Source organism: Pseudopodoces humilis, chromosome 10 (assembly GCF_049639895.1).
Source record: "Pseudopodoces humilis isolate 2021_Gansu_Grassland_sample_001 chromosome 10, ASM4963989v1, whole genome shotgun sequence".
Classification (NCBI taxonomy): domain Eukaryota; kingdom Metazoa; phylum Chordata; class Aves; order Passeriformes; family Paridae; genus Pseudopodoces; species Pseudopodoces humilis.
Window position 1 is genome coordinate 6,088,751 of NC_142209.1, and position 24,358 is coordinate 6,113,108.

The 24,358-nt window shown below is 43.1% G+C and overlaps 2 protein-coding genes across 5 annotated transcripts in view; one reads left to right on the plus strand and one right to left on the minus strand.

Annotated features, from left to right (window-relative positions):
- RGL1 (ral guanine nucleotide dissociation stimulator like 1) overlaps positions 1 to 23,160 on the plus strand; it is a 54,673-nt gene extending 31,513 nt beyond the window's left edge. Inside the window, exons 5-18 of one of the 2 annotated variants that reach the window (XM_014260034.2) lie at positions 5,137 to 5,321; positions 8,423 to 8,544; positions 9,122 to 9,337; positions 11,934 to 12,037; positions 13,099 to 13,183; positions 15,010 to 15,099; positions 16,255 to 16,341; positions 16,573 to 16,605; positions 17,310 to 17,431; positions 17,762 to 17,851; positions 19,073 to 19,256; positions 19,920 to 20,285; positions 21,362 to 21,476; positions 21,970 to 23,160. In XM_014260034.2, coding sequence (XP_014115509.1) covers positions 5,137 to 5,321; positions 8,423 to 8,544; positions 9,122 to 9,337; positions 11,934 to 12,037; positions 13,099 to 13,183; positions 15,010 to 15,099; positions 16,255 to 16,341; positions 16,573 to 16,605; positions 17,310 to 17,431; positions 17,762 to 17,851; positions 19,073 to 19,256; positions 19,920 to 20,285; positions 21,362 to 21,476; positions 21,970 to 22,067 — 1,897 coding nt within the window. In that variant the 3' untranslated portion in view covers positions 22,068 to 23,160. The remainder of the gene's footprint in view (positions 1 to 5,136; positions 5,322 to 8,422; positions 8,545 to 9,121; positions 9,338 to 11,933; positions 12,038 to 13,098; positions 13,184 to 15,009; positions 15,100 to 16,254; positions 16,342 to 16,572; positions 16,606 to 17,309; positions 17,432 to 17,761; positions 17,852 to 19,072; positions 19,257 to 19,919; positions 20,286 to 21,361; positions 21,477 to 21,969) is intronic. The other variant, XM_088060732.1, reaches the window with a different exon arrangement.
- COLGALT2 (collagen beta(1-O)galactosyltransferase 2) overlaps positions 16,304 to 24,358 on the minus strand; it is a 54,821-nt gene continuing 46,766 nt past the window's right edge. Inside the window, exons 14-16 of one of the 3 annotated variants that reach the window (XR_001332029.2) lie at positions 19,567 to 19,686; positions 16,563 to 16,863; positions 16,304 to 16,438 (exon numbers count right to left, since the gene is read on the minus strand). The gene's annotated coding sequence lies outside the window, so the exon portion shown is untranslated. Of the gene's footprint in view, positions 16,439 to 16,562; positions 16,864 to 19,280; positions 19,687 to 24,358 lie in introns of those variants that run through there. The other 2 variants (XR_015773400.1, XR_015773399.1) reach the window with 2 other exon arrangements.

The following is a 24,358-nucleotide window of genomic DNA, read 5'->3' on the forward strand; positions in this document are numbered from 1 at the left end:
AGGCTGTGGTTTCCTTCTGTTACTGGCTTTGGTTTGCTGGTTTGGCATCCATTGGTGGTGCTTTCCCTTAGATGGATGACAGGCCACAGAAATGAATTAAAATACTTGGGGATTTTTTGCTTGTCTTGACTATCAGCTCATAGTTGCATCGGCTTTATTATCAAAATGTGGAATTTATTTGTTATTAAAACTTGGAATGTAGCAGAATTGAAAAACACAGACAAAGCAACTTTAAGCTAAACTGAAACCTTGTTTCATTCCCCAGCATTTGGGGGAAATAGTTCAAATAGAGAAAATTAAGGAATTACTCAGTGACCACGTGGCATGTCTTGTTCACCTCCCCTCTTCTGTATTAAAACAGCAAGTACCAAAACCTTCAGTGTAGTACCACTGCATTTGGAGTTTTTCATAGTGACAAACATTCTCCCATGGCTTTTTATGCGTTCAGATCATCCTGACCAAAACCTTGTCTTTTGGTTCCTTCTGAACCAAACAGTCCCACTGGAAAGCAATGTGTACAGTTACAGCACTGGAGAAGTAAAACTGGGCCTGAAAGATTGTACTCAAGGACAATAGACATCAAAGGAAAGTGAGACAAATGGAAGTAAATTGTCTGGGAGCTTCTGATGCCTGGGAAATCCATGGTGGGGAGATGTATTTGGGAGAGCAACAAGCATTCATTCCAGTAAAGAAAGTTAAGCTGAAATAACATCAGAAACTAGTGTGGTTACATGAGAGTCAAACAAAGGGCAGTGGAAAAGTGGGAGAGTTATGAAAACAGCCAGAACCAAGCAGAAAATCACATAAATAAAAAATAATGATTGGCATCTCAATTAAAATAAGGTAGCAGAGCTCTTCCCTTAGTGGCTTTATGTGCGTCCCAGCAAAAGTCTCCCATATGTTATTTAACAAGTTTTTTCCAAATCAGAAAGTGCTGATCATTTGCTGGAAGTCATCGTTAGGATGGTATTTATAAACAAACTGGGTATGAGAAGCCACCCTCGGAGCAGTCTCTTCTTGTGGTATACTTACATTTTACCTCTGATTTAACAAGCAAAACTGAGAAAATACAGGTGGCTTAATTTAGTCTGTGCAAGCAAGCCTGAGAGTTACTGCCTGGACATTGGAGGAAAGGGAATAGCTGCCTGTAATGAGTATTTTCTTGATGGACTTAAGAATGCATTTGGAAAATTATAAGTAGTTTTGTGCATATTCTTACAGAATTTTAAAGAAATTAATCGTTTAAGCTCTTCTTGCAGTTGAGGTTGCCCTTATTATCCCTAAATGTTGAGATTCCCTTCTCATTCTTTAGAAATAATTGTTTTGGGATGAAAACACTGCTTTTGCCTTTTTGGTTGGAAATTGTGGTTTAACAAGTGTAAGTGCCAGGTCCTGCACTTTGGCTACAACAACCCCCTGCAACGTTACAGGCTGGAGATAGTGTGGCTGGACGGTGCCCAGGAGGAAAGGGACCTGGGAGTACTGGTCAACAGCAGCTGAACATGAGCCAGCAGTGTGCCCTGGTGGCCAAGAAGGCCAATGGCCCCTGGCCTGTATCAGGAATAGCGTGGCCAGCAGGAGCAGGGAGGTCACTCTCCCCCTGTACTCAGCACTGGTGAGGCCTCACCTGGAGTTGTGTCCAGTTCTGGCCCCTCAGTTTGGGAAGGACGTTGAGATGCTTGAGAGCATCCAGAAGAGGCAACGAGGCTGGTGAGGGGCTGGGAACACAAACCCTGTGAGGAACGACTGAGGGAGCTGGGGTTGTTTAGCCTGGAAAAAAAAAAGGACGCCTTTTATTAAGGGAGACCTTACAACTTCCTGAGAGGTGGTTGTAGTCAGGAGGGGGTCAGTCTCTTCTCCCAGGCAATCACTGATAGAACAAAAGGACACTGTCTTAAGCTAATGCCAGGGGAAGTTCAGGTTAGATATTAGGAAAAAATTCCTTACTGAAGCAGTGATTGGGCACTGGAATTGTCTGCCCAGGGAGGTAGTGGAGTCACTGTCCTTGGTAGTGTTTAAAAAAAGACTGGACATGGCACTCAGTGCCATGGTTTAGTCGCTGAGGGGGTGTTAGGTCATAGGTTGGACTTGATGATTTCAAAGGTTGTTTCCAACCTAGTTAATTCCATGATTCTGTGAAATTCTGTCATTAATTCCTGTTGAATCCTGTCAGGACTGTTAGAGTTGTCTTCCCCGTAAGAGACAAGGCCAGGCAGAATTCCAGTGTGGTGGGAGGCTCTCATTGTAACCTCCAATGTGCCCTGCTGAGCTGGCAGAGCTGTAGGACTTGGAGCTGCCACAGCCCTGTTGCCTCCTGTGCAGCTTATGGGTAGAGGAGGGTGGGTGAGTTCTTGGTCCCACTTTGTGAACAACAGGCTCAGATACACTTCAACTACCTGGATAGGTTTTGGAGACTGAAACCTTCGGAGATGGGATCCAAGAAAAGCTGGTGTAGAAATCAGAAGGCTTTCTGATAGGTGTGAAACTAGAAAGCATTGCTTAGCAGAGCCTGGAGTCTGTGGCCAGCAGCACAGGAGTTAAGCATTGAGGGTTTTTTTTATAGGCAGGAAAGGAAGAATTTATACCTCATAATCAGTCCATGAAAAATGTAGTGTTTCTTGCCTGTCTGAGCTCTGGGAAGGCCCCTGTTCCTATCTGAGTCTGTTGAGTACAGAGTTTCTTTGCAAGGGCAGCAAATATAAAGCTACTGCAAGATATGGGCAAGTGTCCAGCCCATTTCTGGAAAGCTGCACTATTCCTTGCTCCAGTAGAAAGGCTGGGCAGCAGGAGATCACTAGGGCACAGTGTACCTCTTCTCTCTTTCCTATTTGCCCTCTTGACTGAAATGATTTTGCTGGCAAATTCAGTGTCTGTAACTGTGAACTCTTCACCCTGCTCTGGGAGACTGTATCTGTCTTAAGCTCTGTTTATTGTTCAGTTTAAGAAAGTGGCCACCAACCAAGCCTCTGGAAACGGAGTTTAGTGTAGGGAGTGTGTGAATAATATTAGTACAGGAACTTGCCCCATGGAGAGGCTCTTCCTTCCAAATAATGTCTGAATTGGTAAATAGTTGTAGGAATAGAATACCTAGCCTAGTTTTTGGTGTAGGGACCAGGGGGGATGATGGTTTGTGATGTGGGCGGGGAAAAGGAGCATGGAGCAGGAGGAAATAGACTGGGCATGGAGTGAGGCACAGTGTTCCCTGCCTGTGGTGGGAGCGAGAGGAAAACACTGGGCATAGAACAGTGGTGTTTGTGACTGTTGGTGCTGATGTGACAGCATTCTAGGTGTGTGTGTGGGGCTAGAGAGGACAAATGAAACTGGGAGGGTGGCAGGAGAGTCTGGGAGCATCTACGTGTTGTCGTCTTTCCTGACCTTGGCATGTGGAGCTGGTCTGGCACTGTTGGTTATGCTAAAGCTTGCAATGAAACCTGAAAGACAGAACATGTTTGCCTGTTAATTTTTGATTGTAAATACATTTCATTCCTCTGAAATTGCAATTCCAGCATTTCTCCTGTCAGCAAGCCTAACCAAAGAATATTACCAATAGATTTCCAAATACTTAAACTGAAAATTCAAAGTTGCCACATTATCAGAACAAGAAGGGAAAGAAACAGACTTAAATGGATGCAACTTGTGTTGTCTGGTATTAAAAATTAATTGAGTTCTGCGGAAAACCTACACAATTCAGATGAGACACAGAGAGTGGGAGAAACTCTCTTTACCATTTCTTAACTATTAGTTTATTTTGGGTGCTGCTGAGCAGCTGAGTTAACTAGAGACTGATATGGTTTCTTAGCTTGCAGCAGGAATGTGCCAGTACACAGCTCCAATACAGTTTCCTATGCTAGAAGAGACTTGAGGTACAGGAATGGTTTTGGAGACATGGAAAGTTCAGGGCCTTTTTCTCAGGAAGTTTAGGTGTTCATTGTGGCTTTTATTCTAAAATAAGGAGGTTAATGTTTTAAGAAAAGTGGTTGTTTTTTAGTAATTTTCTATTTTTGCTACACTGAGTTGAAAATTGTCAACAATATTGCAGATTATTTCTGGAAAACCATAGCTTAAATTGTCTTATTTTTTTTACAAAATCAAGTTGAAATGATGATAAATCCCTGCAAATATAGCATCTAAGGGCATTCCCACAAGCATATATTGTGCAGTATCTAAGTACCAATCTAATAGACGGGTGTGGATGAAAACCTACATAAATCAGGAAGAGCAAACAAACTGATCACCCCGCTTCAGGCAGGGTGGAAACCACGCTGAATCATCAGCTCTGCTTTCGCCTCATCTCCCTCAGTATGTACAAGGATTGTTGATGGGTTGGTGTTCTTTTAGCTGCATGTATCTAAGAAAGTCTAGGATAACTTCCCTGAGCAAGGTCCAATGGTCCTACAACTCCTTAAGTATCTTTTTCCTGCTCTTCCAGCATGACCAGGATACCTTTTTTGCGTGCTGTAATTTGACAGTCCCTCCTTGGTTTGTGCTGAAGATGAAATCAAGACTCTGCTGATACAGTTTTAATCACTAAGATTAGCAGGATCACTGTGTCTCCTAGGCTCAGCTCTCTTGGCACTCCCAGACTGACTCTGACACAGGCAGCCTTGTGCTGCAGCGAGGGTTTTATCCTCCCTGATCAGGCAATCCCACTCACTGTGTGTGTGCCTGTGGGGGTTAGGTTGGGATTGTCTCCTTTTTCTTCCATGAAAACCACAGTTTCATGAGCAGGCAGGCATTGTAGATTGTAGATAAGGGGGAAGTATGGCATGGAGGGATATGCAGCTCCTGTGTGGTCCCTAGACTCTGCAGCTGATAAAAGGCCACAGAAGAAGCATTTGATTTAGCATTTCCACTGGGAAGGAGCCATGAATACCTTGTTTCCTCCCTGCTTTTTTCCCACATCCTAGGGAGTGGTTATGGAGCAAACATTGAGCTTTTCCCAGTGGCCCAAGAAATTACCTTGTGTTTTTGATAGTGTGTGTGTAATGTCTGATGGTTGTTAAGCATGGCTGTGGTACAGCTCAGCACAGATACTTCAGGTGGACTGTGAATGTCTCATGTTTGTTGTTCTATTGGATACAGATACACTTAGTTCCATCTGGATGCAAACACTGTGTTCTCTCTGTTTACTTGTAGTGAAATAGCATCAGTTTTACGGGCCTGGCTTGATCAGTGCTCGGATGATTTCAGGGAGCCCCCTGACTACATGTGTTTGCTGAAGTTGCTGGATTATCTGAAGAACAATATGCCAAATTCTGACATGGAGAGTAGGGTGCAGAACCTCTTGAAGCAGTTTCAGAACCAAGAAGTAGAAGCTGTTGGTGAGTTACCATTCCCTTCTCTCTTTCTGTCCTCCCAGACTGTAAGATGCCCCAGGAATTTATGTGTAGTACATTTCACCACTTCTCATGCTTATCAATAACATTGTGAGGCTCACCAGCCTTTTTGTCTTTTTTTTTGGTCTTGTTTGGGTTTTTTTTGTTTTTTAAAAGGAAACACAATCTGTGTGTGAGGCTGCAGGCTATGTGAGGGAAGAAATAGTGTTACAGTGTGATGTGCCTATGTCTGTTGATCCTGGGGTGACTTGGAAAATCCAACACTTCTCTAATATTTAACCAATGCTTTGACATTCCAGCAGCAGCCCACTAGTTAATTGTCAGCACACTTCCCATGCCACTGAGTTAAAACACACAGCTGCTCTCCAGCTGGGCTTCTCACTTAACCTCCTCCCACCCCTTCCCAAAAACCCCAAGCAAACAAGAAACGGAACACAGAGCTGTGACAAAATACAGCTTGAGTCACAAGCTTTGTCCTGCAGCTTTTCTTCCTAGTTACCATCTTGTCAAAGGAAGTGCCTGTGGATGTTTTTTCCTATTGGAGTGGCTGGGTGCTGGTATCCAAGGACAGAGGAAAATCTTACGTTATAGGGAGTCACAGTCTGCTAGAACAATAGTGAACTGTAGTCACACAAACCTCACACATCCCCATATCCTGGTCAGAAAGCTTCCTGTGGCAGAGCTGGGAAGTGGGAAGAGCTCACGTAGGGTGTGAATGAGAACTGGAATCAACTTCTAGCTCTGGTAGAGGGGTGAGAGGGAATAATTCGTGCCATAAATCATAAAGAAAATGCCAGAAAAAAACCAGCTTTCATTCCATAAAAATTATGTCTGCCGAGTGTTCCAGAAATACCATGTCAATGCATAATACTACGAAATGCTAAAATAACTCTGACAGGAACAGAAAAAGAAATGCCCAGGCCTTTATTGAGCACAGGTAAGGGAACAGGGTGGCTGAGATACTGATAGTGCTGACGTTTCCTGGGTTGGGTTGCCCCAGCTCAAACAAGGACGACTCATGAGAAGTATATTTGGGTTCATCTGTTCTTCAGAGTGAACAGAAGTTCCCATCAGCCCAGCTTCTGTACTTGTTTACTCAAGTGATAGCTGAAAGCATTCTTTTTTGAGTCAGAGGTGGGCCAGTAGTAATGATAACATTTTCTTAGTTGTGGCAGAATAGAGGCTGGTTATTAGAGTAAAATAAGAGGAGGGCAATGAAATTAAGCTGTGGGGTCTGCAGAGAAGAGTTTTAGGGTTGTCTAACTTTTATCAGAGCTCCATCTTTGTACATTTTCTTTCAAAATTCCTGATACATTTTCTGCAATCATTGATAATTACTGTCCAAAGCATTCCTGCTGGGTTCTGAATTTTGAAATTTGGGCTCTAATCCTACAGCTTGATTTGGGTAATCAAACCTCTGTTCTGTGCTTCCAATCAGCTATGCTAGTAGATTAGATTGCAGTACTAGATAGGAAGATAAAAGCTGCTTCTAGCCTCAATTCTTGCAGGTTGAGCAAGCAAAACAAGGAGAGACAGAGGCTGAAGGGTCAGAAGGAGCACATGTTTACTCTTGATGCAGTTAAGAGGCAGTCAGACTTTGAGAGGGCTGAGTGGATCAGAGGGGTCCTAAGATGATGAGATGCTTGAGTACAAGGGGATTCCAGCTTGTTGGACAGTAGGGTTGGTTACATATCTGTGAAGGAGAAAAAGAGGAATGAAAAAAAAGTTACACCGTGCTTCAGGACCTCATTTTAAGCATGCTGTGATATTTTGGATAGGGCTGCAGCTCAGTGGTGAGGATTTTCAGTTGAATTTCAAGAGCCAAAAGGGAGGTTTTACAAAGGCAGAAGGAGTGAGATTCTTGTAGCAGTCCAGTGCATGTCCTTTTAATTATGCTAATTATTACAAAACAGGAAAAGTAGCACTAGAACAGAGGTCTCCATTTACCCCAGTGAGTTCTGCCAATAAATTGTGCAATTCAAATGCACAGATGGAAATGAGCCTGTAGACATAACTTGTTACATCAAAACTGTAGCAATTTACATTGGTGTTTATGTTCTCTTAATTACTGGAGGAAGGAACAATGAAGTATTTTGAAAAACAATGATTCTCTATCACATTATCTGCTGTTGCTTTAATGCTCTGGTTTAACTAGGTATGAAGTCTTGCATAACACGCTTTGTTTTTGTAAATGAAATCTCACCAGTAGTAAACTCAGTACTTTGGTTATTAGTCTTCTGACAAGTCCCTATTTTTTTCTCTGTCCTAATGGAGTTTCTTTTGCCCTACAGTAAAAGGGATTGGGGTTTATTTTCAGAGTTTCTGTTTGACTTCCTCCTCTGCCATGGGAAACAAAGGCATATTTCTTGGTGCTTGAATTTTTTTCTTCCCAACTTCCGGGAGCCAAAAGGTGACATGGCAGCAGCTGTGGAACCCTTTCCTTTCTGTACTGGGTCAGGTCCCTCAGTGAGGACAGTTCTCTTTCTTACCTCCTCTCTGCTGCCTAGTGCAGGTTTAGAAGAACCATTCAACAGAATATTGTAGATGCTTACTGTATTCTATTTCCTGGGAAAAATTCCCTGAGAGAAAAGGTGAAAGTTGCTGAAATAAACTCTCTTCAATATGTAGCCACAAAGGGTGCCACGAAATCAGGTATCTTTGTTTATTTCTGGATAGAAGAGCATTCCTAATGCAGTATTTTGGGGGTATAGCTACAGCCTCATGCCTTTGTAGTTTGAAAGGTTTTTTTTCAGATTATAAATACTGAAAAGTAGATTAACAAAACTGTGCAGTGTCAGTAAGGAATTTTTGTTGGGGTGGTGGTTTTTTCTTTCAGAAGAATAATTAGCAAATGGGTCAATCCACTTCTCTGCTAAGATTTGTTCTATTTCTTTTTATTCTACTTTTTCCTTGCCAGTTTAATCTTCTGGTCATTTTTCTCACTCAAATGGCACAGTGGGGCCATTACGTCAGGCAGGACCCTTGGGGTGTTCTGCTGTAATACAGTGATGTTTCAAAATAAATACCTTCTTTGACTCATTGTTTGCTGTATAAATTTACCCAGTGTTGTTTTCCATTCTGGCCAGATTTTTGTAGCACTTCCTCCAGTGACCTGGTTGATGGAGAGGAACTGGAGATCAGCAATCCAGAAGAATTCTCCTCTTTTCAAGACCACATTGTGGCAGAACAGTTGACATACATGGATGTGGTATGTAGAGTATTCCCTAACTTGATAGAATAATAATTTTTTTAAGTTATATTGCTTTAAATATAGAGTTCCAGAACAGGACTGCTGCTGGCACACAGAACACAGCTCTCTGGTTGTTCCAGCTATTTCAGTCATTGGGGTTTTTCCTTCTGTAATTTTTTTTAATGTGTAGTTTTTTTGCAAAAGTTATTGGCACTGAGAAATAGCATGTTTTAACTATATCACTACTTGGCTTAAAGATGTCTAGGTACTCTGGAGTGTAGTGCTCAGATTTTGCTTTGTCTGTATCAATTTCCTTCTAAATATCATTATATAAAGAAAATTTATCTTGGTTATGCAGCTGATATAAAGGTGTCCCTTATTTTCCCGGTATTGCTTAGCTGACAGTTCTTTTGGGGCATCAAACTTGTAAAAGAGTATGCCAAAGTATATTTTAAACTAAGAGAGAACTAATACTTACGTTTAAGTATCATATTAGATTTAGATCAAATTTGTCCTCTAAACCTGTATTTCTTCTTGTAGATAAAAGAGATTTAGGAGAAACCTGCTGGCTTACCACACCTCTGTTTCACTCTAGATGCTCTTCAGAAGAGTTGTGCCCTACCACTGTTTGGGATCCATCTGGTCTCAAAGGGATAAGAAGGAAAACAAGAACCTGGCTCCAACTGTCAGGGCCACCATCACTCAGTTCAATGCAGTCACTAAATGTGTCATCAGCACTATCCTGGGGACCAGGGAGCTCAAAATCCAGCAGAGAGCCAAGATCATTGAGAAGTGGATTAAAATTGCACATGTAAAGCATTTATTCTGTTTAATGTTTTTTGGGTGTCTTGGAGTGAAGGAGTTGGGAGAGGAGAAAGGGATTGTATACATTGGTCCAAGGCCATCTTAGCTCTTTCAATTTTTAACTGATTTTTTTGTGATACCAAATGAATATTGCCCTTCCTCTCCTCACTTCTTTCCCACCATGGAAATGGGGTTGATACTTGGCCATGCCAAATCTTAGAGAAGTCCAGATAGCTGATATCAGTAGTTCTTCCCTTGTCCACTGATGGAATCACTCCATCTTGGGAGGCCACTGGCCTGGACAGGCAGAACTTCAACAGCATGTGGAATCGCCTCCCTGTCCTCCATGTGCATCAGCAGAGCTTCCAAGAGGATCTTGTAGCAGATTCTATGTTTTTATCATGTTTTTCCTAATCTTTGCAAGAAGGGTTTTTTCCCATGCCTGCTTTCCATAACTCTAGTTTGCTAATTTCCTAGGTTTTAATATTTTACTGTAACTTTCCTAATTCCCCTCAGGCACTGGGCAGCTGGCAATAAACAAGACCTCTCTGGAAGAGATGATTTCAAGCACTTCCATGTGGATGTGTGTTGACTTCTAAGAATCATGTGGATTCTTTTTGAGCTATGCAGAACAGTCAGAAAAAGTGTGGCAACTTATATGCTTCCAGAGGCAGCATTCAGTCCTGGCACCTGAGCTCTGGCAACTGCATGGTTCAGGAAGCTAGCATGGTGAAAGTTTTGGACCTCTCCTGTGGCACTTATATCTGCTTGTTTTTATCATCATCTGATGGATGCTTTATTGCCTGTGTGAAGGGATTAGGAAATTTGATTTCCAATATCTACATGCAGATCTAAGTTGCAGAGGGCACCAGCTAAAAGGGCCTTCTTCCTGGGGCAGGCTGGACAGAACTTCATCATCATCCCAAGGCAGAAGGGAGTCCTGGGGAAGTCAGGAAAGGCACTGCCCTCATTCCTCTCTTTGTGGATAGAGAACTTTGTTCTACACCCCTGTTGATTCTGTGCATCTCCCTTTACTTAATTCATACCTTCTGTGCTTCTCCCTTTACTTAATTCATACCTTCTGTGCTTCTCCCTTTACTTAATTCATTAAATGCTCCAGTCCTAGCATGAAACGCATGAAAAATGTATGTGCACACTGCAGAATAATGGCACATGTACAGCAGCTGGGTGCACATAAATTTAGCTGCCCACTTCTGAAGAAAGATATATGCTTTGTGCATGCAGATGAGTGTTTTGAACAGTTAGGTGCCTGAAGTAGAAAATAATCCACACATTAAAGTGGAGTTATTCACTGACAGCTAAACTCAGCAGCATGGAGTCCACATTTGTTCTCCTTGGCTTTCGGATCCATTTTCTCAGTTCAAAAGATAAACTGAATATTTTCTCTACTGCCACCCCTTTCCACCTAGATCTAAGGTTCCTGAACAGCCAATTGCATTCAAACAGTATTTTCTTTAAAAATTAGAAGTAAAAATGAAATAATTTATGTCCTGTTATGCTTAATTTTTTTTAAATCAAAGCTGTTTCTGCACAGGATTCTTTCTGGTTTTCCTTCTGTGAAGGACACAACATGAAACTAAGTTATTAAAACCAGTCTTAAAAATTATTCTTACATGCAAATGGAAGCTTGCTCAAGTTTAGTCTGCAGTCAGTTGAATCACTGAGAACACTAAATCCAGTATTAAATAAAATTCCTACTGTGCTCTAAATTTTGCAGCATCCAGTTAAGTCAGGATGGTTCAAAATTAGATCTTCCAGTTCAAACTCCTGTTGTACTGTGAAGAAAGAAGAAAAATTGATAATTTGTGCCTCTAAATTCATGTTTTCCCCAACCTAAATTTCAGGTTGAACAAAAAAGAAAGGTCTCATTCTTTAACATGTCAGTCTCTGTAGAAGAGCTGTTATGTGATTTTTTTTTGGCCCCAGACTTTCCCTCTTTCTTCCCTCTGCTTTATGAGTAATCTGTGCTACTTTTTTGAGTTTTTCATTATCCTTTTCCACCCAAGCTTTTGCCACAGAGTAGGTGTATAAGACACGTCCATGAACCAGTATCTCTGTTCAGATTTGATCCCAACTCTGTAAGAGCTGGGAAGGTTTTTCTCTTTTAACAGTGTGCACATACTTGAATAACAGGTTATTCCTTTGCATATCTTTATTTTTAATTGACACTGAGATGATTGAGGGTTTACATTTTAAATACCACATATAAAGAGGCAAAGCCTGGTTTTCTCCCAAAGGGGTAAAAGGGATTAGTACTTATAAAGAGCTTTTTAAGAAGTGTAACCTTTGTGCCTTTCACCATGCCTTCATGAACTCAGTTCCAATTTTATTTTTACTTGGCAACTGGAAGCTGTGACACCACAAGTACATGAAAGTGAGGAAAACAAGACCTAGATGCCAAAGCTTGTGATGTGTTTAGTGGCTAGAGTGAGGAATGATATTTTTGATGCTCAGTATTTGCACAGCTGCTGCTCAGCAGTGAGAATGTGTAGCAGGCATGGCAGGGCTCAGAAAGAGGAATACTAAGGTCTGCGTAGTGCTGACATTTGATGCTTCTGTGTTTCCAACTGCTCTTTTCACAGGAATGTAGGATCCTGAAGAATTTTTCCTCCTTGAGGGCCATCATTTCAGCTCTGCAGTCCAACTCCATCTATCGGCTGAAGACCACCTGGATGTGTGTTTCAAAGTAAGTCTCTCCCTCAATTCCCAAAGGCCACAGGGCTCAGTGCTCTTTATTTTCATCTTCTCATTCTTCCTGTTCTGTTCCTTCACTGATATGGGTCCTGTCAGAAGAACCTCCAATTCCTGGGAGGCTCAGACCCCTCCTGTGAGCTCTTCTTTCCTGTTGAGGGGACAATTGGCCCTTGGGGGTACTGGATTCTGTCCTTTTTAGCATATTGGGTCTTTCACAACCTCTCTAGATAAACCATGGCACTGACTTCTCACCCAGCTTATGCTCACTGCTCCCAGGTCACCATGATCTTTGCTTGTTGTCTTCTCTCCCATAAAGTTTGAGGAGATCTAGCTTGCTACAAATTGTCCCAACTCTTCTCCTGGTGCTGATATTTGCATAAAATATATTCTCAAACTACAAAATCTGGTATTGAAGACAGTATTTCTTCCAGGGGAATACTCTATTGTGTTAATAATATTTACTGCCTGCCCCACAGATGCCAGAAGCTGCTGTCTAGAAAAGATGGTGCTTTGCTCATTTAGTTTGGGGGAAACAAGATTTCTTGCCTTTGATAACTTAAAATATCACTCTGCTAGGCAGTATCCTTCTGTATTTCCTCTCCACAGAGGTGTGATTTTCCTTCTGCTGCCCTGTGTTTCTGATAAAAATATTGCCTACCTTGTGTTCATAGTGTTGGGCAAAAAGCTACTCACTTAAATGCTTCCAGCTTTCCAGAATGCACGGAATAGGGCAAAAATTAATACTTGGGTTCCCTCTCAGCTGTTTTTCTGTTCCTTTGTATCCCTTGATCCATTCTCACACTGCACAGACAGTTGAAAGCCCTGCCAAGGGACTGCTGATGGTGTTTCTTTGCTGTCAGATAAGGCTCAACTGGAGCACCAGAATATCCCACCAGGGCTCCCCGGAGATGTGCAGCATCTCACTGGATGTATTTTGGTGTCGTTATCTTTTATAAGTTGAATTGTTAACGACTAATGAGCGAGAAACAGAAACTTGATTGGATTCTAGAGTGCTTGGTAATGACGCAAATGATTTAATCTTCTCCTGTGCAGGGACATCCTGCTGATGTATGAAGAGCTGTCTGAGATCTTCTCAGATCATGACAATTATCTGACAAGTAGGGAGCTGCTGATGAAGGTGAGAACCAGTGAATTCAAAGCTTGTGATCTCAACAAAATCTGAGGTTTAACCCTTTTTGAAGCCAGCTGCCAAAGCTCATTTCTTCCTTAAGGATCTTATGTGGTGCTTTAGGGAAGAGCAGTCTGTAAAACCTGAACCTTTTGCTGGGCTGAAAGTTGATTTCCTTGTTCCTGGATGAATCAGTAGCTTTAGCCTGGATAGCCACAAGCAGCAGGTTTTGGCAGCATGATCTGGGTCAGCAGCATGTCTTGCAGCCCCTCAGCCCATGAGGTCACTGGAACAATGCCACAGCTTCAACTGAGGAATCAATCCAAGATATTTATCCCACTATCCTCTACCTTTCTTAGAACAAGGAAGCAGGGCTGGGAATTCCAAAGGAACAGGCTTCCTACCCTGTGTGTGGCCAGATGGACAGTAAAGCGGGCTCTGTGTGGAACATTTTGACTTACCCACTCTCGTGGGTGAACCTCAGTAAGCTCAGGAGCCTGAAAGGGGTGAGGAGAAATGGCAGGGAAAGGTTATATTCTGCAAAAACTAAGGAATATTTGTGGCAGGTTATTCCCATTTACATAAAACAGTTCCTATAAACTCTCTAACCAGTTATTCTTTGGCAGTTCTGTCCAGCCAGTTTGGCATCTATCCCTCAGCCTCTTGCCTTAGGATCCGAAACACTGTTTTTTGCTCAGGAATGGTGGGTGAACACATTCGCATCTGTCAGTCTGTTTTGTTTATAATCATTTATCAACATCTGTCGGTAAATTTAAAAGCAGGTGAGACTATAATAAGCATAGAGGGAAACTGCATGTTCAGAGCAGCCTATTTAACTAAGTATTAAAAGACAAAACAACTCAGACTGAGCCCAGACCTCTGGCTCCCAGTAAATCACCCTCCAGCTGCCCTAAGTAGATTTGAAAAACATTTTGGAAGCAGTGAGAGGAGAAAGATCCTACAAAATAGCTAGAACCTCTCCCTACTTTTAATCTTGGACCATTTGGAGGATTAATATTCACTGAATCCTCAAAGACTTAGTTTCCCTTTTGCTATAAATAGCCCCTGTAAGGGATGTAATATTTGACCTTGCCTGTCTCTCCTGCAAATCCAAGTGTGGAGCAAACAAAATGTCACTGGAAACAGATTGGGTGGCATGGAGAGCAGACAGTCTTCTCTCCTCCTGAACAGACATTGATAATGATTTGTGACACATCTATGCAACCACTGGAAGAAATATGTAACTCCAACATCCCCCATGCATCCAGGGAAATAAAGGTTTAAAGAACTACGGTGAAATATCTCATCCATTCATAGGAATGCTGGAGTTGTGATGGAAACCTAGTCCTTTAATTTCCTGCATGGTTTTGGATTAGTCAATAAGCCACAGTAGCTGGATCTCAGTGTTGCAGCTTAAGAAAAACAACAAAGCATTACATAAGATGGAGATATTTACTTATAGCAGGCCTGATTAGGTAATTAGCCAGAAATCCTGACTTCAGGAGTGTTGGATAGATCATCAGGACCCCTGAAGTATGTCTGAGCTTCTCTGATTTAAACTCCCAAGAGATTTTCAGCAGCACTTGGATTTGGCCAAAGTCATTCTGCAGAAAAATTTCCTCACATTCATCTTGTGTAATTTTTGTCTGAAATTCTCAATCAGCATCCGAGTCCCAGGAAATCAATATGTATATAGACACGTGTGTCTGCACAGCAAGTATTTTTTGCTGGCTAGTCTGGTTAAATGTGCTTAATATTTTGCATGCATGTAGTTGGCAGTTTATCTACCACTTGGATCCTCCATTAATTGCCTTTAATTCTCTTCCACCTCACAGGAAGCAACATCCAAATTTGCGAATCTGGACAGCAGTGAGAAAGAAAATCAGAAAAAGTCACAGAAGCGACTTCAACTTCAAAAAAACAAGGTGTGTTTGGGGGGTTTTCCTCCCCTTTTTGAACTGGTAACATGATTAATCCTAATTGGTCAATTCTATAAGAATCGAAATCTAGAAAGGTCTTCACCAGAGTGAGTGGGCAGGAGGGGATTGATGGATATAAACATGCGGTCATCACTTTCAGCTCTCTTGTTTCGGTCCTACAAGAAAGAGTTCCATTATCTACTCTTGTTACACTTCAGAGAGAAACACAATTTCCATGTAATAAATTATGTGCTGCTGTGAATACTGAAGTTCTTGTAAATAAAGAAAATTAGTTCTGCCAGAGCAGAAGTCTCATTTACTTTCAAACATGCTGATGAAGCTTCTGACATACCAGCTTGAAAACTGCACATGCTTCTACAGAGATTGCTTTGTAAAACGTGTCTGGGTTCAGGTCTGCTGGTGAAAATGTTTTTTGTCTCCAAGCTGGCAAAGATTTAAAAGGACAGGGGGAGAGAAATCTGGAATAGGGAGGCAAAAGTGCTGAATATGATTTTTGTCTTTTTGTATTTGTTTGGAAAAAATACAGATCCTTCTGGATGGTAGAAACAAGTGTTTGCTTCACAAGTGTATAGCCAGCCGGAACTCTTTAAGTGCTGTCAGTCTAGAAGTTTAAAGTGTGAATACTTAGCATTAAAATGCACTGGATGGCTGGGGACGATGGTCACTTCTTGGAGAGAAAAAAATTGTGGATTGATTTGACTTCACTATCACAAGATATAATCACACATCATTAAGTAAAAATCCATGGGGATGAAACAGAAACTGCTCACACAGGCTAGCCAGGATCATTCCCCAGCTCCTTCTCTTGCAGCAGGTGGCAGAGGGACCCTGTCCCTTCTCCTCAATGCTTCTCCCAAAGGCAGGGTTTCCTGGGGACCCACTGTTGTGAATCAAAGGTGGCAATACTGTAATACAAAACCAATGGCTGATACCTATGAGAGCCTTGTGGTTTCACTGGAATTGGATTTAAATTCTAGATTATCTAATGAAAATTATGTAATGGAAGAAAACATAATTATAAGACTGATGCTTGGTTAAGCAGATTACTTTAATTTCATTTTCTTACACAGGAATGTTAAGGAATTCTAATTATTCTCATTTTTCAGTTAATTAATCGAGAGCTGCTCTGCTCACTTGCAGGGAGTGATGCAAGGCACAGTCCCTTACCTCGGCACCTTCCTGACTGATCTCATCATGCTTGACACAGCCCTTCAGGACTATGTTGAGGTAACTTGTGGCAATTTTTTGGAATGCTAAATACCTTCTCAGCCTTCCCAACTCAGATGACTTGTTTCTGTATCTTCTTCTGCAGCTCTTAAAATATCTGTTTACAAAAAGAAAAGGGAAGCAATATGCAGTATTATTAACTAGAACTTGTGTGCTTGTGTGAGTTTTTGTGCGTTTATCTCAAGGTACAAGTCTGGCTCTTCTCTGATCCCTTCTCTTACCTTTCAACAGGGTGGCCTGATCAACTTTGAGAAGAGACGAAGGGTGAGTTGAATGTTCTGTGATTTTTGGTTTATTGATAGCCTCTGAGCATTTGTCTTTAGGAGCTGAACCAAACCTGGTGGCAGAAGACCTTTGCTTTCCAGAACACACAGTTAAGTAAATATCTTCCTTCTCCTGCAGGAAACTCTTTGTAGGTAAAAGGCTGCAGATAGCAAACCAGGTACAGAAGACTGAGAAATAAATGCTGTCAGTTCTTCTCCTTTCTGGCCTGATCTTTGTTGGTCAGAGATAAGTAATGTCCTGTAGGAGTAAAGGTGTTTGGGTTACTTTGGGCTGAATGAAGTGAGGCCAAATCTCCATCCTGGGGCTTGAAAGCAGACTTGGACTTGGCTGAGATGGAGCCATTTCCTCCCCTTAACTGCTCAATAACCTGCCCTAAACAATCCAGGGTTATTCTGGTAAAGTGTGTGTACAAGTTCAATTACAGAAGAGCAGCTCACTCTGGTCATGTGCGTTAAAGGTAGCATTTTACGTTCCTATGGAGCATGTGAGTGCACATTATGGATCCTAGGGAAAAATCCTGACCTTTATTGTTAGAAAAAATTGGTTCTTGAAATACTCGACTGAAACTGAACTTCACATCAAGCTAAGTTTGTCCTGGATTGCTTGTTGTATGTTTTCAGAGTATGAATTAATATAATCTTGTTTTCCAATTTGACTTTCTGTTTGATTATTTATTTTCTTAGGAATTTGAAGTTATTGCCCAAATCAAGCTCCTGCAATCCTCATGCAACAGTTATTGCCTGATACCAGACCAAAAATTCATTCATTGGTTCAGGAGGCAGCGACACTTAACAGAGGAGGAGAGGTAGGTCCTCAGTGCAGCTGACAAACCTCTGTTCTCTAACCCTAACCCTAACCCCACACACACACCTGGGCAGGTCATGGCAGGAAAATACAAATACTGGAGAGCACTAGTTTTAAAACCCATTATAAGGTGAAATATCCTCGTGGCCCTGGTAAAATGCAGGCAGAGCAGTGTTCCTCTTTGTGGTGCTGCAACCTTCTGTGAGGCGGGAAAAACTGAAAGATTCTTGGATTTCTTGAACATTGCTGCTGTGAGATGTACAACTACATGACACTGTACAACTAAATAACATTATCTGCAAATATTCACCTGCTGGCCTCTGCCCTGCAGTTACAAACTCTCACGTGAGGCTGAAGCAGCTGCTGATACCAACATCCTGTCTCCAAAATCCCAGAAAAGCATGGTGAAGAGGATCAGCACGTGAGTATGATGGGGCAGAGAGGTCTTGGGTGGGAGTATGGACCTGGACAACTCAAACAAGCAGTGCCCATTTAATCAGCTGTGGAACCTGGCTGGGGATCCACAACGCTGCACTGCTTTAAGGAGAAATGCAGCCTTGTGGCTGAAGCTGCCCCTTTGTGTTGCTAGAAGCAGTCATGAGGATTATTAAAGATAAAAGAGACTAGAATAAAGAATCCTTCCTATGGTGTCAAAAAAAGGAACCATTTTAGTGCTGATCGTAATTCAGTACCTATTGTGTAATAACTTTGCTGATTGCAGCAGGAAAACAGAATAAATGAGGATAAAGTCTGGTCTATTATTAGTCAAAATTGCTATACACATGTAAAAATTCATTGCAGGATTTTAACATGAAAATTAAGGTTAGCAAAAAGGCATTTGATAGCAGAAACAATCTGCCTTCCAGCTGGAGAAGGGGAAAAAAAAATCTTGGGGTATGGTCCACTTTGGTGTAATACCATGAAGATTCAAACGAGAGGTGGGTAGAGGATAGGGCCATGGAGCTGGACATGGGAAACAAGAGGCTACCAGGAATGCAGGGAAAGCTGCATGGAATAAAGCAGAGCTCAAAGACTGAAGTAAAAATATCTTCACTCTGAATGTGTTTTGCAGCTGAATACTGTAGAAAAGCAGTGAGTGACACCTGTCTTAAGCTGTATGAAATCATTAACTGCATGCTGTTGCTCCCTGCTCCTCCTCTTGGTGGGTCAGACCAGCCTGTTTCCTTTGACATTTCTTTCAAGTCACTTGACCTGCATTTAGAAATGAGTCTCAGAGAGGGAGTGCCTTTAATTTATACTTTAGAATCTCCCTATTGTGTGCATCTCCAGCCTTCTAGAGAGAACCTGGTACCAGTGGTGCCATGATTGAGGGCAGGAATTGGCAGTGGGGTGAATTTACCCTTGGAAGCCCTTTTTTCTATTAAATGAGCCTGAAAATATGAAGAGACTGTTGTTCTAGTGAGGCATGAGCTGGTTGTGGCCTTGTAGCTGTGGGCACTCTGGGTCAGGAAGGTGTGTTAGCCTGTAACAAAGCCTCTGTATAAACACCACAGAGGAAGTGAAAACAACAGGCCACTCCAGAGAGGAAAAAACTCCAGAACTGTAAGAGTTCTGAACCAAGGGACAGCTTTGTTCAGCCCAGCTCTCACTTACTGGCTTTTATGCTTTCTTTCTATATTAGACTTTTTCTGGGCACCGATGTGTTCACTCCACCCAAAGAACAACCCCCAAAGAGCTCTCCTGTAGGAGGGAGCTCTGGGGAAAGCACGGATTCAGCCAGTGTTTCATCGTGTGAGTTTAATCACTCTGAAACTGAGGATGTGTTTGTGACTCCTGTCTCTAGTCCTGAGGACCCTCTGAAAAAGGTACAGCTGAGGCCACTGCACACTGCAGGCAGGCCTAAGACACTTATCCAAGGCTCTTGGTCTTGACTAGAGCATTGGTTTTAGTGAAATGGAGAGAGAAATTTGTAAAAATGGAAGTAATCCAGTCAGGGCTCTCGCACAATGTTCTGTGTTGTCCCTTACAAAGCGGGTTTGTTCCTGTTAGGAAGCCTTTGAGCAAGGCAGAGGGAGACAAAGGCAAAGGCTGAGCCTGGGAAGGAAGGGGGCAGTTTCAAGCAGAATGGCAGAGAGGGAGGGGTGTGTGTATTTCCACTTGTGTAAAGGCTCTCACCTGGACGAGGAGTGCTTGTGACACCCCCTTGCTCATTCCCAGCCGGTCCCAGTTCCTGGCTGGCTGCCTACAGCCTCATGCTGTTCCTTGGATCTGCTGCCACCTCCTGGGCTGCTCTTACTGCGAGGCCAGACCAACCCCCAGCAGGACAGAAATTGTCATTAAAATGCTGTAATCAATCAAGTAAAGTTCAGTTTTCTTGGAGGCAAGGAATCTCCCTGCCAGCAGGCTGGGCAGAGTGTGGGTGAGGTTTTGTCTGTGCCTTCTGCTTTCTCTTGGTCCTCTGGCACAATGAAAAACCCAGACACACCAAATGTCCCCTTCATGACAGCACTTTCCTTTCTGTTGTGCAGATCTCTGACTACCCCTTACCCTGCTGTTCTCCTGACTCGTCCATGAGCACACCTTCCTCAGGGATGTCATCTTTACCCTCATTGCTGCAGGCCTCCAACGACGACAAGAGCTCTGTGGGCTCTGACAAGGGCTATGACTCTGACAAGGGCTCCATCAGCTCTGACAAGGGCTCCAGCTCCAGCAAAGTCTCCATCTTTGACCCTGGCTCGGGCTTGGACAGTGGCTCCATTCCCACCAGGGACTCGGGCTCAGTGGCAAGCAGTGCCACCAAAGTGCTGCCTGTGTACAACCGACAGAGTGAGGGCTCATGCATCATCCGGGTCAGCATGGATGGGCTCCATGCTAGCGTCTACAAGAGCATCCTGGTGAGTGGCACGGCTCTGGGCTTGGCAGATGTGTCCATGGGGGGATGACTGAACCTATCACTGTGTTTGGAGAACACCCCTTCACTGAGCTGGTTCATCAAACCTGGCTGGAAACAGAAAATGGCACATGGTGCCATGCAGAATGTGTGGAGCCTGGTAGGAATGAGATATTTGGCAACAGCTTTAGGGAAGTTTCTAGTCTGGAAATGGAAGTTTGTGTTCTATCAAAAAGCTCCAGATGAAGCACTGTGAGCACACTGAGGTTTTGACATAAGGTAGTACATTTTCTCTGGATCAGCTTTCCCCAGGAGCTGGTTTCCGGAAACGGGGAGCTGCAGGGTAGGGAGTTGACAAGGCCTTTAATTCTTCAGCTTCTCCCTGTGAAGGGAGAATCGCCCTCCTCTCACCAGACCAGCAACCCCAGAATTCAGGCATTTCTCTCTCTGCTTATTCCACAGATACATCCCAGCAGTGCCACTGGTACTGGACCATGGGTGATGTGGCTTAGCTCAGCTGGGGACTCTCAGCGCCTGCTGGGGGAAAACAACTGTGGGGTTTTCAGCACCTCCAGTTCCCGATTTTAATGGTCTCGCTTCCCCAAATCCAGCAAGTTGTTACCTAAGGGCCTAATGGATTTGGCTCTTGGTGAGACTGAAGGAGGCTCTGGAGGAGCCCTGTATCTGCCTCAGATGCATTTCCACAGCACACAACAAACAAGGCCAGAGAGCTCTGCAGGATGTCTAAGGACACGCTTAGCACAGGAGCCTGTAAACAGCAGCTGGGGCAGCTTTTCATGGGGACTTTTGTGGCTGGTGAGAATGAGGTCTCAAAGGGAGGAGACACTGGGATTTACTGCTGCCTCTATTATACTGTATCTTTCAGCTTGAACTAAAAAGCCACCACCTCCAAATGTCATAAACAGTAAGTTTAGTATCTGTCAGCACCTGCCCCTTTGTTACTGACCTGCTTTTTCGGTTTTGTGACATCTCTTCCAAGAACAAGCAGTCAGGTTTTTGCTAACTACTAAATCATGAGAGTGAATGAGAAAAATCTTTCATTGCACCTTATTTTTCCAGATAACCAACCAAGACAGAGTCCCTAATGTCACCCAGCGAGCCTTACTAAAGCACAACCTCGAGCCTGATGCAGTTGAAGATTACGAGCTTGTGCAGGTCATCTCTGAGGACAAAGGTAGGGAAGCAGAACTCTGCTGCTGCCTGGAAAGTTCTGTTGGATTTCAAAGGAAAGATTAAAATGGGAAGCATTAGAAATGCTGTGGACAGGTCACATTCAGTGACAATCCTCTGGCTGCTCAGGGTGGTTTCTGTCAGCACAGGCAGAGCCAGCTCCTGGGGTGCCAGGCTGACTTTGTGTGTGCCTTGCAGCCATAGAATGATCACAGGATCATGGGTGGGGGTGATGTTCTGCCTCCCCTGGGACCAGGCCTTCGGATCCCACCCATCATCAACCTTCTCCAACAGTCTGCTAGGGCCTCTGCCAGGCTGAGCCTGGCCTAAGCCTGCCACCCCCCACCCCCCACCCTGCTTTCCTGCAGGAAGCTGCTCCCAATGCTGCTGTGGCAGAACGGGGAGACAGCCCTGCCCACACCATCCTGCTCCCTCTGCTCCCTCAGCTTTCCTGCCACTGTGCAGCCCACTAATGCTGCTCTGGCTCTGTTCTGCAGAGCTGGTGTTCCCCCGTGATGCCAACGTGTTCTATGGCATGAACAGCCACGTGAACTTCGACTTCATCCTGCGGAAGAAGGCAGAGCTGGTTGGCTGAGGCTGCCCCTGCGCTGCCCTCCTGGGTTACAGAGAATCTGTCAGAATTCCCTGTTGAAAATGTGCAACTGGAGCAATGGGCAGCCCTGGTGCAAAGGCTCCAGCCTGCTCCATTTGTTTCGAAGACACTCAATGAGCCAACTCTGTTAATGAGAGAAGAGTCTCCTTCATGCCAGTATTATATAGAAGATCATCTGAACTTACAAATGAACTGCACTTGCCTTTGCATGACCATCATGAATGGGACAGACACTACTTTGTGTTGGATGGAGGTCTTAACCATCCTAAACAGGATGGTTTCCCTTGGACTCGGTTAAGCGATGGACCAGAAATCAGTGCCTTTTGTGTGCATCCCATGTGATGGACAGACATCCTCCCAGTGTGCAGTTCCTCTGTTGGAACTGAACGTTTAAAAGCCATAAGTAAGACATTGGATTGTAAGCAGCCCTGATTTGAGATATGTGAAATACATACAGTATTTCTGGTTCTGGTGGTAGCACTGTGCATCCCACTGTGCAAATCTAGAAGTTATTATCCATGCAGATAGCTTAGGATTATTAAGGATCATTAGTTAAAATAAATTGTTATCCACGCCTGGGCCGTTTTCCCCCAATTCTGTGGCACTAATTTGCAAAACAAAAGTTTTACACTACATTTGGATTTATCACTTCTGTTTACAGGCAGGTAAAACAGACTGTACAGTAGGTCTACTGTACATCCAGGAGTCCTGTGGTAGGTCCCACAAGCCTGGTGTAGGTCACACTCTGAACAATTTATGAATTCCAGTTATTTGTTTAGAGAGTGACAGATGGGGGGGTTGTTACTGAGCCTTAATCTTTGCCCAGAGTTAGGGCAAAAGTAGAAGTTCAGTTTTCTCTGCTTTTGGTGCCTGGACAATGCAGTTGCTTGTGTACATAGCATTGCTCCTACTGTATATAGTACTGCTCACTGAGAGGGTGTATGGCAGTATTAAGCTGAAACATGAATGTTCTGGATTTTAAAATTACACTTTCCAAATGTTTATATATGTTACATTTTTAACTGCTTACCTGTAATCTTTATATGATAAGTATATAAATTGTTTTTCATTAATATTTGCCTGGAATCAGTCAATTTCCTTTTATTAGTGCATGTCAGATGTGTAAAAACACCTCATACTACTTCCCTTGCTATCACTTTCTTCAACTTCTCCACTTTTACTGTTTAACTTCTCAACAGCAAAGCCAAAACCCACCCAGTGCATCAGCCACACACACAGCCTGTGAAAGATAGGGATATTGTGTGCTATTTCTTGAGGTTTCAGCTTAAAGATTTCTGTAACTGGGTAATAGAGATTGCACACCAATTTTATGTCTTCTGCATAAAATCATACTCTCTCAAGTTACTGAATGACTTCTGAGGCTAGATACTACAAAAGAAGGGTATCCATTTATCCCCATTGTCTCAATCATGGTGTTTTTCCTCCTGCTAGCCCAATCATTGACTTGTTGTGTTTTTCCCTCCCTGCATATAATGCCAACATTCAGATGAACAATTTACACACAACAGCCCCTTTTGCCATTTCACAAATCATTTTAACATGAGGGGAGGCTCCTAAAGCTGCCCAGAAGTGTCACACTCAGTCCCTGAACTATAGCTGCTCTGGCCACTTAAAGGCACTTCCCATGTTACACTGAGGAAGACAAAACAAAGACTACCTAAATCTGATTTTTAAACTACCTCAGGCCACAAAACCCAACACCAGAACCTCACTCCATTTCCTTCAGGATCCATTGGTGAACTTGGAATTTCACATGCCATATTGAGAGTCATTACAGCACTTCACTTACATCCTTAACCCAAAGCAAAGATCAAGCTGGTGGGTTCCAAGCAGGCTTATTGCAATTAATCATTTTTAGGGCCTGCCACCACAGCCTGCTTATGAAGAAACTGCCAGAATGCTGGTTCAAAGCTGGTGTTCATGCTCAGTTTTGAAACCCATTAGATGAATAAAAAAAAATTCCAAGTTGTATCAGGGACCCAAGTTGCATCTAAGGCACTGCTGTATTTGGCCCATGGTTGTACAAGTCAACAGAATAATGAAGAATGCTTTGATGGTGGGAACCTGACCCTTGAAAGAGAAACAATGTATTGGTCAGTTGATAGGAACTTAACCTGTAAAAGAGGAACAATGCACAATGGAGCTGTTGTTAGCATGGAGGTGGTATCAGGAACCATTGTGGCCTCATCTCACACACTGGCCATGTGTGAGATGACGTCATAACTAGAAAAATTCCACTCCAGAGGAGGAGA